General features: G+C 39.4%; 1 protein-coding gene across 1 annotated transcript in view; it reads left to right on the top strand.

The window, feature by feature from the left end:
• si:ch73-375g18.1 (kinesin-like protein KIF1C) overlaps nucleotides 1-14,650 on the top strand; it is a 57,011-nt gene extending 42,361 nt beyond the window's left edge. Inside the window, exons 18-23 of the mRNA XM_056449204.1 lie at nucleotides 1,913-1,996; nucleotides 4,796-4,976; nucleotides 7,398-7,470; nucleotides 8,151-8,249; nucleotides 10,387-10,902; nucleotides 13,629-14,650. Coding sequence (XP_056305179.1) covers nucleotides 1,913-1,996; nucleotides 4,796-4,976; nucleotides 7,398-7,470; nucleotides 8,151-8,249; nucleotides 10,387-10,902; nucleotides 13,629-14,504 — 1,829 coding nt within the window. The 3' untranslated portion in view covers nucleotides 14,505-14,650. The remainder of the gene's footprint in view (nucleotides 1-1,912; nucleotides 1,997-4,795; nucleotides 4,977-7,397; nucleotides 7,471-8,150; nucleotides 8,250-10,386; nucleotides 10,903-13,628) is intronic.
• The last annotated feature ends 8,800 nt before the right edge of the window (nucleotides 14,651-23,450 follow it).

Here is a 23,450-nt window from a genome sequence, read left to right as displayed (position 1 = left end):
GAGAAAAAACAATCGGAATTGAGTCACTTGAACAGTGCAGTGTAAATGCGGCCTTTGTCTAGTCTATTTGAAAGAGAACCGATCACATCAGTTGTGTTTCTAGACACAGTTGCTTCACGCAAGGAAATGGGAGCGCGCACACGTTTTAAACAGTCGCGCGCATTACCTCAGCTGTTGATTCAGCTGTTGACTATCCTCTCATTCGGTACTCACCTTGCTCGCGCGAACGCAGTTATTTTTGTTTGCATATTCCTTTGCATGCATATTGGGCCATCCTTATTGTCGAACCCTGCTTTTAAGAATTATTATCCGGGGAAATTATTCTCATACAGCCAAAGTGGCTAGTGGGAGTGTCTGTCTTACCCGCCACCGCTGAAATCTACCTGCAATTGGCGGGTTGGCGGATGTTAATGTCAAGCCCTGGTAATACTCAGAAAAACTCCTGCTCATATCGCTGTTTAAATTCTTCCACACTTCTGCTGCCGATATTTACACATTCTGTTTTACAATAAATTACATTTATATATGGTTGGATTCTATGGTTTTGCCTGCATTGCTTAAGCAATTAAGCTGCATATAGATGTGTGCATGTGTGTGTGTGATTGTGTCAGTGACACACACTCATGTCCTGTGATGGTTTTCTCTCTGTCGGTGGAACAGTTGCTGGGATTTGACGCAGGTATCATCTGAAAGATCATCTTTCTTCATCTGTCCTTCTTCCTCCTGTTCTCAACACACTCCTGCATTTATCAGTGTCATTTCTCCTCATATTTCCCTCTATGCAAGCAGTCTATGTCAAGTGTGTGTGTGTCAGATGAATTTCCTTGTGTACCTGTTTGAAGTAGAGCGATCTTTCATCACATTTCATATCATCCTAAATGACAATATGTGCATGAAGCAAGTGCAAGTTACAGAACGTTTATTTCAAACTTGTGATGATTCATAATAGATCAAGCGGACCTGTAGGAGGCGGGGGTTTTCTTTCAGCAGCAGTTAGTCCTGCCCACTTCATTAGCATACACTTTGTACAGAGAATCTTCATTCTTTCCTAGGGAGAAACTCAGAAGAGCTGTACCTACTTTATTAGCATACATTTTGAACAGAAAGAAGCCTCATTCTTACCTAGGCAGAAGTTCAGAAAAGCCCCACCTACTTCATTAGCATACAATTTAAATAGAGAGAAGTCCAATTTATTCCTATTGAGCTTAGAAAAGCCCCACCCACGTCATCAACATAGGCTTTGCACAAAGAATTCCAATTCTTACCTCGGGAAGATCTCAGAAGATCTCCGCCCACTTGGTTAGCACACATTTTGAACCTAGAGGAACCTAATTTATACCTACAGAGAAGCTCTGAAAAGCCCCACCCACTTCATTAAAATACACTTTGCACAAAGAATCACCATTGTTACCTAGGGACGGGCTCCGAACAGTCACACCCACTTCATTAGCATACAACTTGCACAAAGATCCCCATTCTTACCTTGGAAAGAGCTCAGAAGAGCCCCACTCGTTCATTAGCATACATTTTGAATTTAGAGAAACCTCATTTATACGTACATATGGGCATGTAACAGCCCCGCCCATTTCTTTAGCATACAACTTGCACAAATAATCCCATTCTTGTCTCGGAAAGAGCTCAGAAGAACACAGACCATTTCATTAGCATACATTTTGAACCTAGAGAAACCTAGAGGAACTCCGAACAGCCCCGCCCACTTCATTAACATACAACTTGCACAAAAGTATGCCCATTCTTACCTCAGGAAAAGCTCAGAAGTGCCCCACCCACTTCATTAGCATACACTTTGCACAAAGAATCCTCATTCTTACCTTGATAAGATCACAGTAGAGCCCCGCCCATCTCATTAACATACGCTTCTGCGAATCACTGACTGTTTGTGTGTCTGCAGTGGACGTGACTCTGGAGCCGCTGGAAGGAGCAGAGACATACGTCAACGGGAAGCAGATCAGCGAGTGTGTGCTGCTCAGACAAGGTGAGTGTGTTTGGGGCTGTAAATCAAACGAAAACTAAATACTAAAACTATTGTTTAAAAAAAGTATAAAATAAAATATAAAAGTTCACAGTAAATGAAAACGAAACAAAACTAACAAACAGTCACTGGAAAACTGAAATAAAATCATAATTAGCAAAAAATAATCTCAGTCGCTCTCATTCTGAGAAACACCAGTAGATGGCGCCAAACACTTCAGTCAAACACAATTATATACACAAATATCTGTGTTATATAAACATTAAACATTCATTTTCTTTTCGGCTTAGTTCCTTTATTTGTCCGGGGTCGCCACAGCGAAATGAACCACCAACTTATCCAGCATATGTTTTACGCAGCAGATGCCCTTCCAGCCACAACCCATCACTGGGAAACATCCATACACACTCATTCACACTCATACACTACGGACAGTTTTAGCTTACCCAATTCACCTGTACCGCATGTTTTTGAACTTGTGGTGGAAACCCATGCGAACATGGGGAGAACATGCAAACTCCACACAGAAACACCAACTGACCCAGCCGAGGCTCGAACCAGCGACCTTCTTGCTGTGGGGTAAACGTGCCACCCACTGCGCCACCTCTTCACCCAACATTAAGCATGTTATAAAAAAAAGTCAACCAGACACGATTAGCTACATGAGTTTTAATATGAAGTTTTGTCTTAATTCTTAATAAGTTTTACTTTTATTTGTTTAAAGTTCATGAAACCCCCCTCTTTCTGTTTAAGTCTACCTAAGAATTAAAAAAAAGCATCATAATGGGCGTGGAGCAGAGCAGGGGAGAAAGAGCAACTGTTGTCAGTCGGCTCACAAAATGAGACACAAACCGTGAGGAGACGCATGATTTTATAGTTTCCAAAGTTAAAATGCAAAGAAATAAACAGTAAGTAATTTAATGTCCTGCTAATCGTAATTTCATATTCACAAAACTACAATTTACATAAAGATAATCATGTTTATATGAACACTATAAATGAGAAGGAGTTCTCTCCTCCTCAATCCCTGGGTCTGAATGCAGACACAGTGAATAGCAGTGCAGCAGGTCTCTTGTCCTATCTATTCTAAGCATTAGCCCTGCCGGTAATCTGGAGGATTTTAAACATGTGTGAACACAGCAGCGCGGATATAGGCGATGTGTCTGAATGGGAACAAACTCAACTAATAAAAGACAAAGTCTTTCTTTCTACAATACTAGTCCAGCTCTCCCGACATAAATGCTTGCTGCACACAAACAGCTGTACTGTATCAGCCCTGACAGCATCGCTGGGAAACACATGCAACAAACCCTGTGGATCGTGGAAACAAACACATACGACCCTTCATGAACGGCTAAATACTGCGTGCCGTATGCAGAGTCCGCGGACACGGTCTCACCCAGTCATAGGGTCTTACAGCTTGTTAGATCTGCCTTGCCGTCGGAAAGCATGTGCTCTCATGAATAATTAAGAAGCAGCGTCTTCTCATAGGATAACTCCACTAGCAGATTCATGCTACGTCACCGATTTTGATCCGCCCCAAAAATCATTTAAACCCCAGAAGATGAAATTAGCTGACAAAAGCTCAACATTATCCAGTTTCCCCACAATTAAAGCTGACAGGTGCTAACGCTGTCTTAACTGATGCTCAACACACACAAATCTGTTAACATCTCAAAAAAAGTACTCGAGGGTGTCTTGAAGCTTTGAGGTGCATTTATGTTCAAACTATCATTTTACTTTTATTACTAAGAGATTTGCACAAGATGCAGAGTTTTGCACTGGTCGTGTTCTGTTGACTCTGGTGAGCTACGATTACTAAAGCAAAATATATCAAAGCTAAACAGAAATATGTTCACAAAGCTAAAATAAAACTAACAAAACTAAAATCCTGACTGAAATTTACAAAACATTTAAAAATGGCATCAAAACTCAATTCGTCTTTATTTCTATTGCACTTTTACAATGCAGATTGTGTCAAAGCAGCTGAACATAGATGAAGTTCTAATAAATTCAAACGTCCAGTCCAGTTTTCAGAGATGTAATGTAATGTTGATTTTATATAGCACATGTATTGTGTATGGTCATAAACCCAAAGCGCTTCACAATCACCTGACATCCACTTGGATGATGCGACGGGAGCCACGGGACAGCAGCCCCAGTGCGCTCACCACACACCAGCTATAGGTGGAGTGGAGAGACAGTGATAGACCCAGTTCAGTGGATGGGGATGATTGGGAGGCCATGATGGGTAAGGGCAGATGGAGTAAATTTGGCCACCCCTACTCTTTACGAGAGGTGCCATGGGACTATTAGGACCTCGCATTAACATTTCATCCGAAAGACGGCGCTCACTGACAGTATAGTGTCCCCTTCACTATACTGGGGCATTAGGACTCACACAGACCGCAGGTTGAGCACCCCCTGCTGGTCTCACTAACACCACTTCCAACAGCAACCTAGCTTTCCCATGTTGTCTCCCATTCAACTACTGACCAGGCTTAGGCTTGCTTAGCTTCAGTGAGTAACCGCTCTTGGGCTGCAGAGTGATATGGCTATGGCCAGATGAAGTTCAGTTCAGTGTAATGATATAAATGTCACTGCTGAAGCCCAAACACTGAAGAGCAAATCCAACAATGCGCTAAAACTAATTGATTAAACTTAAAATTGCAAAACAATAATAATCATCAGTGAATGTGAAGCATAGTCCTCATAGTAATCAATAGTTATTGTGAAAAGCGCTATACAAATATACTTGAACTGAACTGAACATGACTGTGAGCTTGTTCTCTGGTGCTACAGGTAACCGTATCGTGATGGGCAAGAGTCACGTGTTCAGGTTCAACCACCCGGAGCAAGCGCGTCTGGAGCGCGAGCGCAGTACCTGTGTGGAGCAGCAGGGGGAGCCGGCAGACTGGAACTACGCCCAGAGGGAGCTGCTGGAGAAACAGGGCATCGACATCAAGCTGGAGATGGAGAGGAGGTCAGACATCAACACTGTGACCTAATACAGTTAATACCTACTGACAGATTATAGAGTTGTTAGTTTAAGCTTTATCATAACACTGGTTCCAGCTACATGCTACTGCGATACACAATAAAAGCCATCTTTTCCATGTTAAAGGAGTTTTTGTCCTAACCATCCCAAACAGCAATGTGCAAAACTGCTGTTTTAGAAATGGTTTCTGTTTCTGTAACTTAGGCTGCTGTAATACATCTGGTGCAATAAGGTGCAAGATGTGTTTGGCGTGATTTTTTGCTATTTTCAGACAAGCGCAATGGTAATTTCCCTGTTTTGTGCCACTTTGTTTAAATAGCAAATCCATTTGCACCACTTTGTGGACTCATGGGTGTGCTGCTCAAATAGAGGTCTGTTAAGGCGCATTTTTGGCGCGTTGCTATTTTGAGGAACTGAAATAAACCACGCCGTTGACCAACTAAAAGCTGCTCTAAAGTCCAGCGTAGAGTGCGTTAGTTATGCGCATATGTGGGTTCAAATGTTTTCACATAGCTGAACACACACCGGATGAACAGCAATACACAAATATCTATACAGATGAGAACAATTAAAGGATTAAAATGTACAAAAATTTTATTTTCTGCATACATATAAAAACCACTGCCTCCATGCCTTCATCTCGGAGGTCTTTTTCAGTTTATTCATGACAATCTGCAGGTAATTAATGTTATTATCATTAGCAGTATTGTTTATTATCTGCAGATTTTTATTTGTTTTAATAAAAACAACTTCAGATTTGTCCACCTGTGGGGTTTTGGAGACGTCTGCATCACCATATGGAGCATCAGAACAGGACGTGTGTTTGGATATAACTCAGTGTTTTGACCACACATCATTATTATTGTTCATTTATTCCTTTGCTGGAGATTAGATCTGAATTTAGAAATAGTTTTAAACAAATCTTTGCTCTTAACAAACAAAATTAAATATGTAGGCTAATGGATGTGTTCAGTGGAGTGAGCTTCCACCGTTTCCTTTCTCCACCAAAGTAAAGGAGTAAAGAGTAAAAGTAAAGTAAAGAGGCTGAATGGAGGAGGCTCGTTCTTTATCCTCGCGCTGCAGATGCTCTGTTTTCTCGCTAGTGAAGTGTTCAGTTTTTATACTTACAAAGTTGGCATGTAGATAGCAAAGGCACCATGGAGTAACGCAACTGACTCTTAAAGTGAATGGGAGATGAGACTCTGAATGGTTTAATGCACGTTATGCTCAAAACACACCTGAAACTCAGACCATGCGCCAGGGCTCAGAGCTTATTTTTCATCTTTAAAATAGCAGAAGTGGATTTGAACATGCCCTTAATGCTTTTGCGCTTTAGACTTTGTGCCTAGATTGTTAAAATAGAGCCCTAAGTGGCTGAACAACAGTATAAACTACGACAAGGATCACCTCAGGTGCTGATTATGAAGTAAAATGAAATCAGAAGCAGATAGTTTACCTGAAATCAAGGAAATAAAATAAGAAGCAAGCATATAGTCTGATAAGGAAAGTTAGGACATGGTAACAAATAACAATACACGTGAAGCTTTAATTAAATTGGGTTTATGCACCTCGTATTATTAAATATACTTTTGCAGTTTTTGCTTTTTTTAAAAAGGCTTTTTAAATATGTTTATGTTTAAATTTTGTACTTTCTGTAATATTTAAATATTATTTTTTATTTTAGTTTAAAATTTAACTAAACAAAATTAAAATTGGTATAATTACTTACACGCTAGCTGAAATAAAATATGTTTTTTAAAGTTTTTAATTTTAATACTCATTGTATTTCATGTAACAAACATTGTTTTGGTTTCATAGTTTTTGATTACTAAAAAATTAGTAATCAAGTAAAAAAGATTACTATTGCTTACTGTACTGGTTTCATAATTTAGGAGCTGTAATATTGCTGCACCAAAGATGGATTTATTTGATTAAAAAGCAAATATTTAGAAACCTTTAAAATAAATAAGTGCTACAATTAAAGCATTAGTTAACCCAAAAATTGACTCATTGTTTACATTAACTCAACTTTAAGTGGTTCCAAACCTTTATGAGTTTATTTCATCTGTTGAACACAAAAGAAGATCATTTGAAGAATGCTGAAAAACAAATATGTCATTGGTTACAGGTTTACAGAATTCTTCAAAATATCTAAAGGTTTAGAACAAGTATAAGGCGAGGAAATGATGACAGAATTTATTTATTTTTGGTGTGAACTGTCCCTTTAAGGTTAAAGCAGTTTATTTATTTTGTGTTTGTAGTTAAATTAAATCGTTTCTTTTATTTTTTTGTATTTTTTTATATTTGATCATACACAATTCTGCCTTCAGTGGCTTAAAACGAATGTATTTAAGTAGACGTGTGCTGACAGTGTATTCACCTTCGGTTTGTCTTTGCCAATCTCAGGTTACAGGATGTGGAGATTCAGTATCGACGAGAGAAAGAGGAAGCAGATCTACTGCTGGAGCAACAGAGACTGGTAAGAGACAGACAGGTGTAAAATTTGTGTCCCTAGAGCAGTGTTTCCCAACCCTGTTCCTGAAGGCACACCAACAGTACACATTTTCAACCTCTCCCTAATCAAACACACCTGAATCAGCTTATCATAACATCAGAGGATACTCCAACACCTGAAGTTAATGGGTCAGAAAAGGGAGACATCCAAAATATGTACTGTTGGTGTGCCTCCAGGAACAGGGTTGGGAAACACTGCCCTAGAGGGTGTGTGTGTGTGAAGTTTTAGCTGAAAATAGCTAATAACTCTCAGAAATAACTCTCAGAAACTGACCCTTAAAGGCTTTGATCCTAATTGTGGTGTTTTGGTGACTGTCGCTTTAAATTCAAATGAGATTGTGCTCTTTTCAGAAAAGGGCGGAGCTACAAATGCCTGTGTGTCAGCATAGTGGCAGATTCAATTCAGGACTAACGTTATCTGTGTAAAAAAAGTCAAAATGTGTGATGAGAAGGAGCCAATCCAACCGCAGAAGCAGATGCTCAGGCTGAAGATTAGCAAAACACACATTTTTCTCCTGAATGAAGTGAATTAACTTGCACGGATTAATTGTTCACCTGAAGAATAACAATCTGTTAGCAAAATAAACACTGCATATTTTGATTTGACACAGACTTTAAAACTAGATGCTTGCTTTGTGTGTTCAGTATGCAGATTCAGACAGCGGTGATGATTCTGACAAACGCTCCTGTGAGGAGAGCTGGAGACTCATTTCATCCCTCAGAGAGAAACTTCCGGCTAACAAGGTAAAGTGAAGTGTGCTCTCTGTCGCTGTTTATGTTCAAGAGTTGACACTTAGCTGATGATTGATTATAAAGCTTGTCCCGGGAGAGAGCCCTGAGCTCATAATATCCTCGAGCCCGGGGCTCCCTCTTGTTTGCAAGGCGAGAGGGGAGTTTGAGCTCAGGTAGATCTGGAGAACTCCCCTGCTGTAGATGCTAATGAACAGATAGTGATTGCTCTTAAGAGATAACTACTTACTAGGAGCATGTCTATGGTGCCGATTTGGATCAGTCTATTAACTTAAGTTGCATGTTTTTGGACGGTGGAAGGAAATCGGGGAACACGGGGGAAACCCACGGGGAGAACGTGTAAACTCCGCACAGAAATGTCGGCTGGCTTGGTAAGGACAAGAACCAGTGACGTTCTTGCTGTGAGGCAACAGTGCTAACCACTGGGCCACCGGTCTAGGAAGGAGGAGGAGTAGGGGTGTAAGGGGGGATTCTTCAAAATGAAGATGGCTGTGATATGGACCTGAGGGTATTTATAGTGGTTTAGGAATCGTCTGATTGGTGAATCATTAATTAAATAATGCGGGAGCAGCTGCAAACAATCATAATAAGCACGTGATCCTCTCGAAATTAGTTTATAAATAAACGTAACTTAATTTATGCAGCTTACACAACATGACACAGACGTCTCATGCTCAACAGAATTTCTGGAATATCATGGCATTTTAAAGTTCAATGTCTTCAGTTTTCCAGACATTGAAGGTCAGGAATTTTTTTATATTGTGTTGTTTAAGTTATGGAATATCAGTGAGTTTTGTTTTGCTGTTTGATGTTAGTATCAGTATTGTTAGTTTTAAGGATATCTATAATCTAGTGTGCTATTAACGTCTCCTCATACTTCTCATCAAATCTTCTGAACAATCAAATGCTCTGTAGTGTCTGACATGCCCCGCCCCCTTCTTCTGATTGGCTTTTCATTTGATGCGCTTGAGCTCAACCACTCTCACTGGCAGAGTTGTGAGAAAAACTAAACACTATAGGCCAGTGGTGCAATCCTAAAATAAAAGGGGGTGTACTAATACCCACCCAATCCAAAGTTTAAAAGTAGGCAAAGAAACAACGAATATCAATATTTCTTTGATTTATTAGCTATATATATATATATATATATATATATATATATATAGATAGATATATATATATATATATATATATATATATATATATATATATATATATATATATATATATATATATATATATATATACTAAACATCAGTTACCTGTAACTATTGACTTCCAGAAAAAGTCAATGGTTACAGGTTTCCAGCTTTCTTCGAAATATCTTCTTTTTGTGTTCAACAGAATAAAAAAGACAAACCGGTCTGGAACAAGTAAAGATTGAGTAAATAATGACAATTTTCATTTTTTTGGGTGAACTATTCATTTAAAAAGGACAAATATTTAAACAAATTTATTCATTTTAATCCTAATTCAATGATTTATGCTTAGGTAATAGCGACTCCAGCAGACCCGGAGATTGGCTGAGTATATTGAGCTGTAATTAAATGTATATGAGCCTATATATATATATATATATATATATATATATATATATATATATATATATAAATACTAGCCTATACTCAAGTACATTTTTATCCAGATACTAAATAAAACTGCCACTTTTTTTTTATTCATAATAGCATAAATATAAACATATTAAAAACTTAAAGGCTAATTTACATATTTCACTATCATAATATTAGTTATAATAGAAAAAAAAATTAATACGCAATGGAGCAAGTTAAACAAAACTGCACCAACTGCAACAAATTAAGATGTGAGTTTGGTATACCGTTAAAGGAGACACGAATACGCATAAATTAGGGACGTTTAATCACCAAAACAAATGAGTATACTGAGGGTATGATCATCAGAAGTCGTAATACCCAAACAGCTCGTGGAAAAAAGTAGGCATACTGAGTATACTTGAGTATAGCAAGGACTACACCACTGCTATTGGCTGTTTTTAAAAGGGGAGGAGCTACTTCAGATTAAGTTGAGATTAATTCAGTCATCGAATAGAAATTGCACATTATCAGCACTTCATTGGATCCTTGTGTGTGTGTGTCTCCTGCTTGTGTTTCAGGTGCAGTCCATTGTGAAGCGTTGTGGTTTGCCCAGCAGTGGGAAGCGCCGCGAGCCGCTCCGCGTCTACCAGATCCCGCAGCGGCGACGCATCAGCAAAGCCCCGGAGCAGCTGACCCTGAGCGACCTGAAGCTGCAGGCGGTGAAGGAGATCTGCTACGAGGTGGCGCTCGGAGACTTCAGACACTCGCGGCGGGAGGTGGAGGCACTGGCCATCGTCAAGATGAAGGAGCTGTGCCGCATGTACGGGAGACGGGATGCCGAGAAGGACGGCTGGAGGGAGGTGGCGGAGGACGTGTGGGAGACGGTGGGCATCGGGGACGAGCGGACGCAGGACACGGCAGACGCAGATGCAGAGAGCGCACGCAGCGGAGTCTACAACCTGAAGGCACACATACACAAACTGACCGACATCCTACAGGAGGTCAAAGAGCAGAACAACATGAAGGACGAGGAGATCAAAGCCCTCAGAGACAGAATGATGAAGATGGAGAGCATCATACCGGTCGTACAGCAGGTGCACACACACACACACACACACATACACACACTCATAGACATGTGCATACTTGCATGTACAAACATCCCCGGACACGTTTCCACTGAGTGGTACAGTACGGTACGCTTTTATGGCCGTTTCCACTGTCAAAGGTTACCTAAAAGCAAACCGTACCACTTTTTGGTCACCCTTTGCAAAGGGTACCTAGCACGAAAAAAAGAGTACCAAAAGGCGGAGCAAGACGCGCAGCTGAACGCTATTGGTTTACAGAGATACGTCACTCACAAAAGCAGGAGAATGAAAACAAAGAAACCGCCATTTAAAAACACAGCCGAGGCATTACACCGTAATAATATATAGCTATAATAACGAGCCATGGTCGACCCGAGCTCAAACAAACCTTGTCATCGTCTTGATGAACAGCCACAAAGCCAAGAAGAACAAAATCTGCCGTGTCTTGTTGTTTTACGAGCCTGTCTAAAAGTGCGAGCGGTTTCACTTTCTCCAGAGAGCTCGCTGTGCGTCTATATTTGAAATAATGAATTTCTTGAGCTCATATTAATAATGTGCGTGTGATTATTGATGCGCTTCTGACATCCGAACCTTTCAGAAAGGGACAAATGGGAGAGTGAAGCGCGAAACAACAAAGGAAAAGCCAGAAAAAACGCAGCGAATGATGCACATGTAACCTAAAACATGAACAAACTGCCATGTTTAATTATTATCATCACTTTTTGGACTATTCTGAACTCAGAATGATGAAATTACTCTCTAACAGAGGCTACATGTGCTGCTGAAGATTACAGACACAGATGAGAGGTCTGCACTGACTGTGGGCTATATGTTGCATGTTGTTTTTGAAGCCAAATAAGGACTAAATGTGTGTGTGTAGTTTTTCTGTAGGGCCAGACGGAATATGCGGACATTTTTTGCTATTTCTGCGCAGAATTTTGACGAAATTATTTTGGGAGTATCATAACTAAAACCTTAATATATGAAATAAAAAGTACTTGTATTTAATGTTTACAATGCGAATCCAATTAGATCCATTTTATTTAGTAAACAAAGCAAGTCTCTCATATAATATCTCTACTAAAAGACAGAAAATAGTACTGTACAAACTGTATTGTAAATAAATCAGATGAATATTTTCATATTGGTCAATATTATTACTGTAATTAATTTAAAAACTGAATAAATGTAAATCCACACACATTTACACAAGTAAATAAACAGAATCAGTGATGGGCTAAAAGTCTGCAGAATTCTGCGCGCGCAGATTCCATGTGGGCCTATCAGCGACTGTAAGGGTCTGTATGTGCAGTTATAATCAAATCATGTTCATAGAAAGGTTGGTAATGAACATTCATCATGCCTGTCAACCCTCCAGGTTTACCTGGATTCTCCCGTATTTTACAGTTCTATCCCGCTATCGTCCCGTAAAAGTAATTTCCCGTATTTCTCCCATATTTTCAGTCTTTCTCTGAAGAATGACAAATAAACATTAAAGAGCCGAGCATCCCTATACACAACCCATACCACCAAACCACCTGGGGCCGCCCTTTGCTCTTAAATGAGAGTCTGTTTTCGCTTTGTTTATGGCGGGATTCCCTTTCTTTTTCATTACAGGTGCTGTCTCCCCTTCATATGCAATCCTCAAAACAGTCATATAGCAGTGCGTGACTGTCAGCTGACGCGCTCCATAGTGATAAATAGACGCTGTTTCCCAAACGGATTCAGTACCCGTGATTTGAAGCGGAGCGAAAGTCTGGGTTTTGGATGCGTGTTTAAACAGACATCTACACATAATTAATAATAATAATATCTAAAGATGTCCATCTTGGTAGGTTTTTCAAACACAACTAATTTCATCCTAAATGAGCATAAAAAGTGAGAAAAGCAATCGAAAGCTTTAATTATAACGTTAGATCTGTGCATTTCTAAAGTGGAACCTCTGTTATTTAATGTAATGAAAAGAAAAAAATCTTAATAAAAAGAGATTCATTCGTTGCTCTTTAATCAGAATGAGTAAGTTATACAGTAAAGAAACGGCTAATGAGATTTGATAACTTGAATCTGTTTCATTATAAAGCTGCTAATTTTAATAAGCTGAACTGTTTGCTAATGTATTTGCTGCTAATGTATGCCATTTATTTTTTCTTTTGTAGATAATAATAATAAAGCATATTACTGACTATTTAACTGTTTATTCACAATGAAGCAGCTCCAACTGAACATATTTAGTAATTTGGGGATTTTTTAAAGGGGTGGGGGGGGCATATCCCTTATTATGGTGGCATATCTCTTATTTTCACATCCCAATGTGTACAGGTATGCATTTATATACAAGTAGTTATGTGTATAAAGCATTTGTTTTTCGACCCGTACAGCGTTACTGTGACATTTCTTCAAATGACGTTGTCTGAAACTTTCTGTTGTACATCATGCCCACCATTAATACCCTTTAGGTTGTGGAAACGCAAGCCTGATAAAAGTGACCCGTACCGACCGGTACAGTACTGTACCACTCAGTGGATCACACCTAACATGCTTTTTGTGTCAAGAGATGCCTTTTTAAATGACTTACTAATGACCACGAGTGTTTGATGTCCATATATTTATGGACCCAACTGTAACTCTCGCGAATAACGAGGGACCACTGTATATCGATTCAAATCAAATCCATCAATTCAGTTGTAATGTGAATATTGAATGTAATGTTTACTATCACTGTGTTTGTGCAGGATGACGATGAATCGGAGGATCTGCCCCCAGACGGTGATCAGGGGCGGGGCTTAGATGAGGTTGGGCATGGCTGTGTCCCCAAAGAGGAGCGCGTGTCCCGGCTGATGGAGGAAGACGCCTCCTTCCGCAGGGGCCGTCTGCGCTGGCTCAAGCAGGAGCAGATGCGTCTGCAGAACCTGCAGCAGCAGCAGATCACCAAGCGGCTGCGCAGAGGGGGCGGGGCTGTGGGTGGCGACGGGGGCGTGGGCGTGATCCACCTTCCTGGAACGGGACGCTTCATTCCCCCGCAGGACTGCAAGCTGAAGTTCCCCTTTAAGAGTAACCCACAGCACCGGCTGTCCTGGGGACCCAACACATCAGTAGTAGTGGACGACCTTAAGCTAGATTGCAGTGACGGACGAAGCCCCGCCCCCTCTATGCCACTACTTCCTTTACCGTTCCAAATGCCAGTCGTCATGCGTGCACCCTCACCTAGTCGCCCTTGGCAACCTCGGCACCCTAGCAACGGTAACTATGCCAACGGCAATCAGTTTCCTCATCAACAGCAGTGGCGCTACAGACGCAACTCGCTGGATGGCTCCAGCATGCCTGCAAATCAAGGTTACTACGGCAACGGATACCACCACAACAACAATAACAACGCCTCAGGCCGCGGTCGTTATCGGCGACAGTCGCCAGGCCCCTGTGCACGTGGCGACGGGGCGTACGCACAAACATACGCCAATCATCAGCGACCAGCCTACCAGACGCTACCGCACACGCTCACTGATCAGCAGCACGGCAGAAACCAAAAACCACAGGGCTACGTGACGCCGCCGCGCATGAGACGGCAGTACAGCGCCCCCGACCTGAAGAGCAAAGAAACACCCGTCTGATGTGTGTGTGTGTGTGTGCTCCTACTCTTACTGTCAATGAATGATGATGTCATGAAACCCGAGGCGTGTTGCTTTGATTGGTCAGTGTGTTCGTTAACGCAGTCTCGTACAGTCAGACTATCACTGAAAGAGTTTATTCTTACGCTTTAGACCTGTTCACATCACCCATCGAGAAATGGGATCTATGCAAGTATATGCAAATTAGATAAATGATATTCAAGTTATATTTTGATTTCATATATATAAAACATGTCATATATGCAACAAATATTAAAATATGGCAGAAATGACTGTTTACATGTATATTTTTTCAACCATTGGAATTACATTTTAAAAATTTTTATATTTACAGTGCATCCGGTAAGTATTGATAGCGCTTTACTTCTTTCCACATTTGTTTATGTCACAGCTTTATTCCAAAATGGATTAAATTTATTTATTTCCTCAACATTCTACACACAATACTCCATAATGACAATGTGAAAAGGGTTTTTGAAATTGTTGCACATTTATTAACAATAAAAAACTGTAAAATCACATGTACATCAGTATTCACAGCCTTTGCTCAACACTTTGTTGATGCGCCTTTGGTAGCGATTACAGCCTCAAGTCTTTTTGAATATGATGCCACAAGCTTGGCACACCTGTCTTTGGGGATTTTTGCCCATTCCTCTTTGCAGTACCTCTCAAGCTCTATCAGCGACGGTGGGAAGCGACGGTGTACAGCCATTTTCAGATCTCTCTAGAGATGTTCAACAGGATTTAGGTCTGGGCTCTGGCTGGGCCACTCAACGACATTCACCGAGTTGTTGTGAAGCAGGTTTTCATTCAGGATGTCTCTGTACATCGCTGCATTCATCTTTCCCTCTATCCTGACTAGTCTTCCAGTTCCTGCTGCTGAAAAACATCCCCCCAGCATGATGCTGCCACCACCATGCTTCACTGTAGGGATGCTATTAGCCTGGTGATGAGCGCTGCCTGCTTTTCTCCAAACGTAACGCCTGGCGTTCACTCCAAAGAGTTCAAGTTGAGTCTCATCAGAGCAGAGAGTTTAGTTTCTGATGGTCTGAGAGTCCTTCAGATGCCTTTTGGGAAACTCCAGGTGGGGCGCGGCTTCTGTCTGGCCACTCTACCATACAGGCCTGATTGGTGGATTGCTGCACAGATGGTTGTCCTTCTGTAAGGTTCTCCTCTCTCCACAGAAGAACACTGGAGCTCAGACAGAGTGACCATCGGGTTATTGATCACCTCCCTGACTAAGGTCTTCTTCCCCAATCACTCAGCTTAGATGGCCGGCAGATGGCCGGAAAAGTTCTGGTGGTTAAACATCTTCCACTTACAGATGATGGAGGCCGCTGTGCTCAGTGGAACTTTCAGAGCAGCAGAAATGTTTCTGTAACCTTCCCCAGCCTTGTGCCTCAATTCTGTCTCAGAGGTCTACAGACAATCCCTTTGTCTTCATGCTTGGTTTGTGCTTTGACATGCACTGTCAACCCTGGGCCCTTATATAGACAGGTGTATGCCTTTTCTAATCATGTCCAATCAACTGAATTGACCACAAGTGAACTCCAATGAGGTGCTGAAACATCTCAATTATGATCAGTGGAAACAGAGTGTACCTGAGCTCAATTTAGAGCTTCTCGCCAAAGGCTGTCAATACTGATGTACATGTGATTTATCAGCTTTTTTATTTTGAACCAATTTGGAACAATTTCAAAAACTCTTTTTTCACATTGTCATTATAGGGGATTGTGTGTGAAATTTTGAGAAAATAAATTAATTTAATCCATTTTGGAATAAAGCTGTAGCATTAAAAAAATGTGGAAAAAGTGAAGCGCTATCAGTACTTTGCGGATGCGCTGTAATTACATATACATGTTCATATATGCCAAAATATCAACACAAATATAAAATGATTTTATATATATATATATATATATATATATATATATATATATATATATATATATATATAACATATATGACATTTTGCATATGTGAAATTCAAATTTGAAATCTAAACTTGTATGTCATATATGGAATTTGCATTAGGGATGCTCATTTCAGTTAATTTTGAATCAACTGACAACTGCTGCTCTTTAACTGAATATTAACGGTTAACTGGTCGGATTAATATTAAAATATTTAATTAAAAAATATTAGTTGATGTGTCTATTTTGTGTCTGACACATTAAATATGGCATTTTAAAATCCTGATTTATTTTAACATGCGAACAACAGCATACAGAACATACAGAGTTATCATTATCATGTCATTGGAATTGTTTGTTTCATAGATTAGGCTATGTGGGTTATTTTAAAAATGGATATTTTAGAAGAACTACAGTATTAGTAACTGTAATTTTCCAAATGGAAAAAAAGTTGGTTTTACACTAAATCTGATTTTTTTCTCCAATTGTGCAAATAAACGGAGGTGTTTAAGAGAGAGGCATCACCATCAGCCCTGGTTTGGCATCAACTCTGTGTCAAACTGTGACCAGAAATGTCCTTCTTTCATTTTGCTTCTTTGGCAATATACCTGTAGGTCTGTAGGCATGTGTGGTTGCACGTGTTACCATCCCGCGAGTTAACAAAGATGTGTTACACATTTATACAGCCAAACTGATGCCATTAATTGGTTAAAAATGCACTCTTTCGGTTAACGATTAATCGGTTATTGCGAGCATCTCTAATTTGCATATATTGTCAAATATGATATTTCTATATGGGCATAATCAATAATGATTAGGTTTGGATAATCATTTTAATGGTGCGATCACATTTATTTTATTCATTTAGCAGATGATTTGATCCTAAGTGACTTACAAATAAGCATAACATTCATCATTATTCTGCAAAGTTTCATGATATCACCCTATAATGAAAATTACCTCATTATTTACTCTCCCTCATGTGATTTTTAACCTTTATGAGTTTTTTGGGGTGAACTATCCCTTTAATAAGAACCTACTTGGCTGGAAACTTCACATGAGACGAGCTGTTTTGGTCATATGAATTTACTGTAATGACCAGCTAGTTTTTAAAGTGACTTTTTTTGCTTTTTAAGACAAATTTTTGGTCAAATTAAAATGTGAAATTAAATGTGTTAATTTGACCACACATTAAATGTGTTTAATGCATTTCTACGCTGTTGTCAACAGAGTTTTTAAGCTTGTGAGGTTTTAAACAAGTTTTATTTATGTCACCGAAAACGAAGTTCTATACTTTAATAATAATGGCACAGATGAAGGAACATTTGCTGAATCAACAGCCAATCAGCTTCCATCCTGCTTTAAAGAGCTTGATCATTTTAAAGTGAAGGCAACAGAACAGTTTAATAAATGCTATCATCTGTTGGTTTGGATGCTAATATAGATATTACTTAGGGATGCACAGAATTTTCAGCCATTTTTTATCATCATTATGCAGTCTCTGTCACCATCTGTGGCGCAATTGTCTTTGCTCTGCTCAGTATGACAGGCTGAAATTGTAAATACTTAAAATAGGCACTTAATGCTTATGAATGAACTGCATAGTTGCAATCTAAACAACTACATTCTCGCCTATAAAAGTGCATTATGTTGTCCAACAGCTGCAATATTTGTCAGACTGTAGTAAGCTGAAAAAAGATTGTTTTAACTTTTTACGCCAGACACAGAAAGCGATTTGCTATAAAACCCATTCATTTCAATGGCTTGTGCCACATAAAGGCTATGCTTATTTTCACTTTCACACCAGACACAGAAAGCAGTTCGCTATAAAACCTATTCATTTCAATGGCTTGTGCCACCTAAAGGCTATGCTTGTTTTCACTTTCACACCGAACGCAGAAAGCACTTCGCTATAAACCCCGTTCATTTTAAAGGTTTGTGCCACCTAAAGGCAATTCTTGTTTCCACTTTTAAACCAGACACAGAAAGCGCTTCGCTATAAAACCCATTCATTTCAATGGCTTGTGCCACATAAAGGCTATGCTTGTTTCCACTTTCACACCGGACACAGAAAGCGATTCGCTATAAAACCCATTCGTTTCAATGGCTTGTACTGCAAAATGCCAGTTAGGTCCTGCACTGACTAAAGCACAAGAGCAGAGCACAATGTTTACTAGCTCGAACTAGCATTCAAAACAGCTCCTCATTCTGCTCTATAGATATTCTGCTCATGTACTCGTATATTTATCTATGAAAGAACAGCACATGTTCACTGGAAAAGAAAAGTTCCAAATAATGCACTGACTGGACATTTCTACATAGTACACTTGTTCCTGCTGCTTGCAATAGCGATACTGTCTCATCATGGCAACACTGCTAAAATAAAACCTCTCGACTCTTTTGGTTTCTTTTGAAATCTGGTTATTTTATTGCACAAAATTGCTTTATATTATTATAAAATATATATAAAAGTATAGTTTTGGTTTTTGGCCAACTGCATCCAGAATTTTTGGTTTCAGCCCAGAGTTTTATTTCAGTGCATCCCTAATAGTTCTCATTGGATCATATTTGTTGCGAACAGATATTTAGTTTTTGTGCAGACAAACTCCTGGTCATCCAATCAGATAATAGCTTGCGTTTTGGAAAGCTCTTGTTATTTAAGTGCAATATGCATGTGTGGGCTGTACGAGACTAGTTAACCCAAACTGACCCAAACACACTGCCATCACATAAAAATACTCACTCTGTGTGTGTGTTCAGATTCACAAAACCCTCAGCAACGACTTGCCGAGAACTAGCTGAGCATCCGATTCAAACTAGTTCTGGATGTTTGTATGTTCAGCCTCGATGTGCCTTAATGAGACTCCAATAACCTCAGAGATCACTGAAGGAAATGCTGTGTGTGAGAGAGAGAGAGAGAGAGAGAGAGTGTGTGTGTGAGAGAGAGAACAAAGGAGAGAGAGATGTTAATTAACTGTGTGACACACAGGAAGTTCAGATACCTGATTCGTGATTCTTTTGAATTGGTTTTTGTAAATGATTCATCAGACTGATTCACATCAGAAACACTAAAAGTGTCTTGATGTAACGGATCATATTCATATGGATTCTGTTCATCACCAGCAGGAATTGTAAAGTATTTGCATTTTATTTACTGTTTAAGTAATGATCATGAATGAATCAAACTAACTCTGATGTTCCTGGAAACTGAATCACTGATAGACTCGAATCAAGAACCGGTTCATTGAACAGAACAGTCGAGTTAACTGACTGTTTGAATTGATTCAGACAGGAGGAAAGAAATGCGATGAGCAGGAGTGAAGAAAGCACGAGTGTGCAGGACAGGGAGGAGTTTAAACTGATGATGGAAGTGATGTACGGAGTTCAAAGGTCAATGAAGTGGACATGTGGAGTGAAGGTGCAAGTTTTAGACTTTTTCCAAACTTCAGGATTTTTAAAGTTGTGAGCGAATGATCTGAAGACGTTTATCAGATGGCAAGAATGTTTTGCTGCTTATATGAACTATGATTTCTGTGCCTTTAGGCTACAGATAGTCGTTTGATCCGGTTTGACATTATTTTGAGTGGCAGATTTGATTCAGTTGTGTTTGCGTAAGGTTGCAGTGGAGCATCATGCTGGATGCTCGGTGTAGATTCACTGGGAAATTGGGGGAAATCTACTGAGAGACCCGCCTATGGGATTTCCACTAGATATTCTCACATATGTTTAGATTAGAGTGCAGATCAGAATTTAAAATAAGATTTCTACTGGAGATTTCCAATTGTGTTTAGAATTTCAAATGAGATTCCCACTATTGTTTGGATGTCTATTGGCGATTCCCACTTTTATTTGGAATCCTAATGGAGATTCCCACTTTTGTTTGAATTTCCATTGAAGATTCCCATTTTTGTTTAAATATCTATTGGAGATTCCCACTTTTGTTTTAATTTTCATTAGAAACTCCCACTTTAGTTTCAATTTCCATTGGATATTCCCACTTTTGTTTGAATTTCCATTGGAGATTCCCATTTTAGTTTAAATATCTATTGGAGATTCCCACTTTTGTTTTAATTTTCATTAGAAACTCCCACTTTAGTTTCAATTTCCACTGGATATTCCCACTTTTGTTTGAATTTCGATAAGAGATTGCCACTTTTGTTTAGATTTCAACTGGAGATTCTCATTTTTGTTTAAATTTCCACTGGATATTCCTACTTTTGTCTGAATTTCCACTCGATATTCCCACTTTTGTTTGAATTTCCATTGGATATTCCCACTTTTGTTTGAATTTCCAGTGGAGATTCCCACTTTTGTTTTAATTTTCATTAGATACTCCCACTTTTGTTTAGATTTCCACTGGATTTTCACACTTTTGTTTGAATTTTCTCTGGATATTCCCACTTTTGTTTCAATTTCCAATGGACTTTCCCACTTTTGTCTGTACTTCCACTGGTGATTCCAACATTTTTTTAGTTCCAGACATTTTTTAATTCCAGATATTTTTTAATTCCCACTTTTGTTTTGATTTCCACTTCATATTCCCACTTATGTTTAGATTCCCATTTGGCGATCTTAACTGGAGACTGACAATTTTTTTTTGTTTGAATTTTCACTGGATATTCACATTTTTGTGTTGATTTACACTGAAAATCTTTACTAGATATTCTCAGATTTTTATGGATTTCATCTGAGATTTTCACTTATGTTTAGGTTTTCAGTAGAAGATTTCCACTAGTTTCCCATGTTTGGTTTTCTACAGGAGATTTCCATTCGATATTCCCAGTGTTTTTTGGACTTTCACTGTATCCCAACAGATAGCTAATGAGACCTGCGGAGGCTTTTTTTTGTTTGTGTGTTTAGATGCGGGGGGGGGGGGGGGGGGGGGGGGGGGGGGATGTTGGGGCAGAGTTATGCGAGATTAGACATGACATCACTCAACCAGCACAGGAGCTTTCTGAACATGACCATTAACACTTCAGGACAATCTACTGATTGTGTCGTGTGTGTGTTTTGATGACGATGATGATGAAGATGTCTCTCGTTTACACTCGCAGATTGTTTCCTTCTTTAATATGACACTTGTTTAGCTGCTTCTTGCTTTATTGGATTATAATTTAATTAATTAATCTGTTTGCGTGGTCACGTGTGTATGAGGAATCCGCTGTTCATTTGCACAAACACACACACACACACATTCATGCGTGACTTTGTGTGTGTGTGCTTTGTTTGACTTTGACGTTTGAGCCTCTTGTGTCTGATTGGACACGAGCTGTCGCTTCTGTTTCCGCTCTTCTGTTGCTCTTTTATTCTGGATTTTGAGTTACTTTTGAGTTTTAAAAATGTCTGGTTAAAAACCGCAAAATGTCAATAAAGGACAATATATGAAAACATTTGCTTCCAGTGTTTTTGTTAACGCAAGTTGATGTCTGTTCCTCTTAAATAGCTGATGTTTTTGAAACTAGTCTCTTCAACTTGTGCATATTATTAAAATGTAAAATAATATCTGTTAATTAAAAATGTAGTTTATTGCTATAATTCCTTCAGTAATTAGTTACGACTTTTATGATCCTTCAGAAATTATTTTAATATCATTTATTATCATTTTATGATTTACGAACTTATCCAGCAAATGTTTTACGCAGCAGATGCCCTTCCAACCGCAACCCATCACTGGGAAACACCCATACACACTCATTCACTCATACACTACTGCCAATTTAGTTCATCAATTCTCCTATAGTGCATGTGTTTGGACTGCGGGGGAAACCGGAGCACCCGGAGGAAACCCACACCAACACAGGGAGAGCATGCAAACTCCACACAGAAATGCTAACTGGCCCAGCCGGCACTTGAACCAGTGATATTCTTGCTGTGAGGCGACAGTGTGACACCACAAAGGCACGGTGATGCCCCATTTTATGGTTTATTAATTATAATTTAAACAGTTTTGTAAAGTTTAATATTAAATATATATTTTTTGTATAGTTATAAACATCTGCATTGTCACATTTGATGATTTCAGCACATACTGCATAATAAATACTTCAGTGATTTAGAGTAAATACTGTAGTGTTTTTGAATCATAATAGAGTAATGTTTTATACTGTATATATTACAGTATTTTGCACTCTTTGTTAATGATTACTCCAGCATAATAGTAACTCTAGTGAACTGATCAACTGTAATACTGTGATATACTGTAGTGATTTAGTTTGTACAGCAGTTCTGTCTGGTTCTTGATTCTGATTGGCTGATAGCCGTGCGATATAGAACTCCTACAGCCTCTTCACCCTTCTGTATTACTCCGCCCACACAGAGTGATAGCAGATCAATAAACTCACTACAGTCTGACAAATATTGCAGCTGTTGGACAATATAATGCACTTTTGAGGCTTTTATAGGCGAGAATGTAGTTGTTTAGATTGCAACTATGCAGTCCGTTTATGAGCACAGTGCCTATTTTAAATATTTCCATTTTCAGCCTGTCATACTGAGCAGAGCAAAGACTTTATTTGAAAGAAAAAATAGAAAAGTCTTTATTTGTCACATACACTTTTACATGCAGTGAAACTGGACCCCCCTGACCATACACAAACCTCACACAGTTCAGAGGAAGAGTTGTCAGATGAGAGGTAACTCTTACAAAGAGGAAATGAGATACATTAGGGAAGAGGGAGGCGAAATAAAGCCCCTCTCTGACTGCCGTTGAAAAAATACCCAGCACAAGCACATAAACACATAACAGTACACCTGGGGATGTGGATATAGTCCGATAAAGGTGGCAGCAATCTGGTCCTGCAGCCAGGGGGCGCTGATCACAGACCCGCCTACCAACATCGGTGGGTGAAAGCATACGCAGGCGCGGGATATGGGGGTTAGCCAGTGATTGTCTATCTGTAACTGTGTGTGTGTAAACCTGTAGAGTCTCACAGGTGTCCTTAGGGAGCAGGAATTCAGAGTGTCTCCTTATCCTGCTCTCCGGGGGAAGTTGTTTGTCTCCAGTCGAGGACGTCTG

This window comes from Danio aesculapii, chromosome 23, assembly GCF_903798145.1.
Source record: "Danio aesculapii chromosome 23, fDanAes4.1, whole genome shotgun sequence".
In the NCBI taxonomy this organism is placed as follows: domain Eukaryota; kingdom Metazoa; phylum Chordata; class Actinopteri; order Cypriniformes; family Danionidae; genus Danio; species Danio aesculapii.
This window is presented reverse-complemented; position numbering and strand designations above follow the sequence as displayed.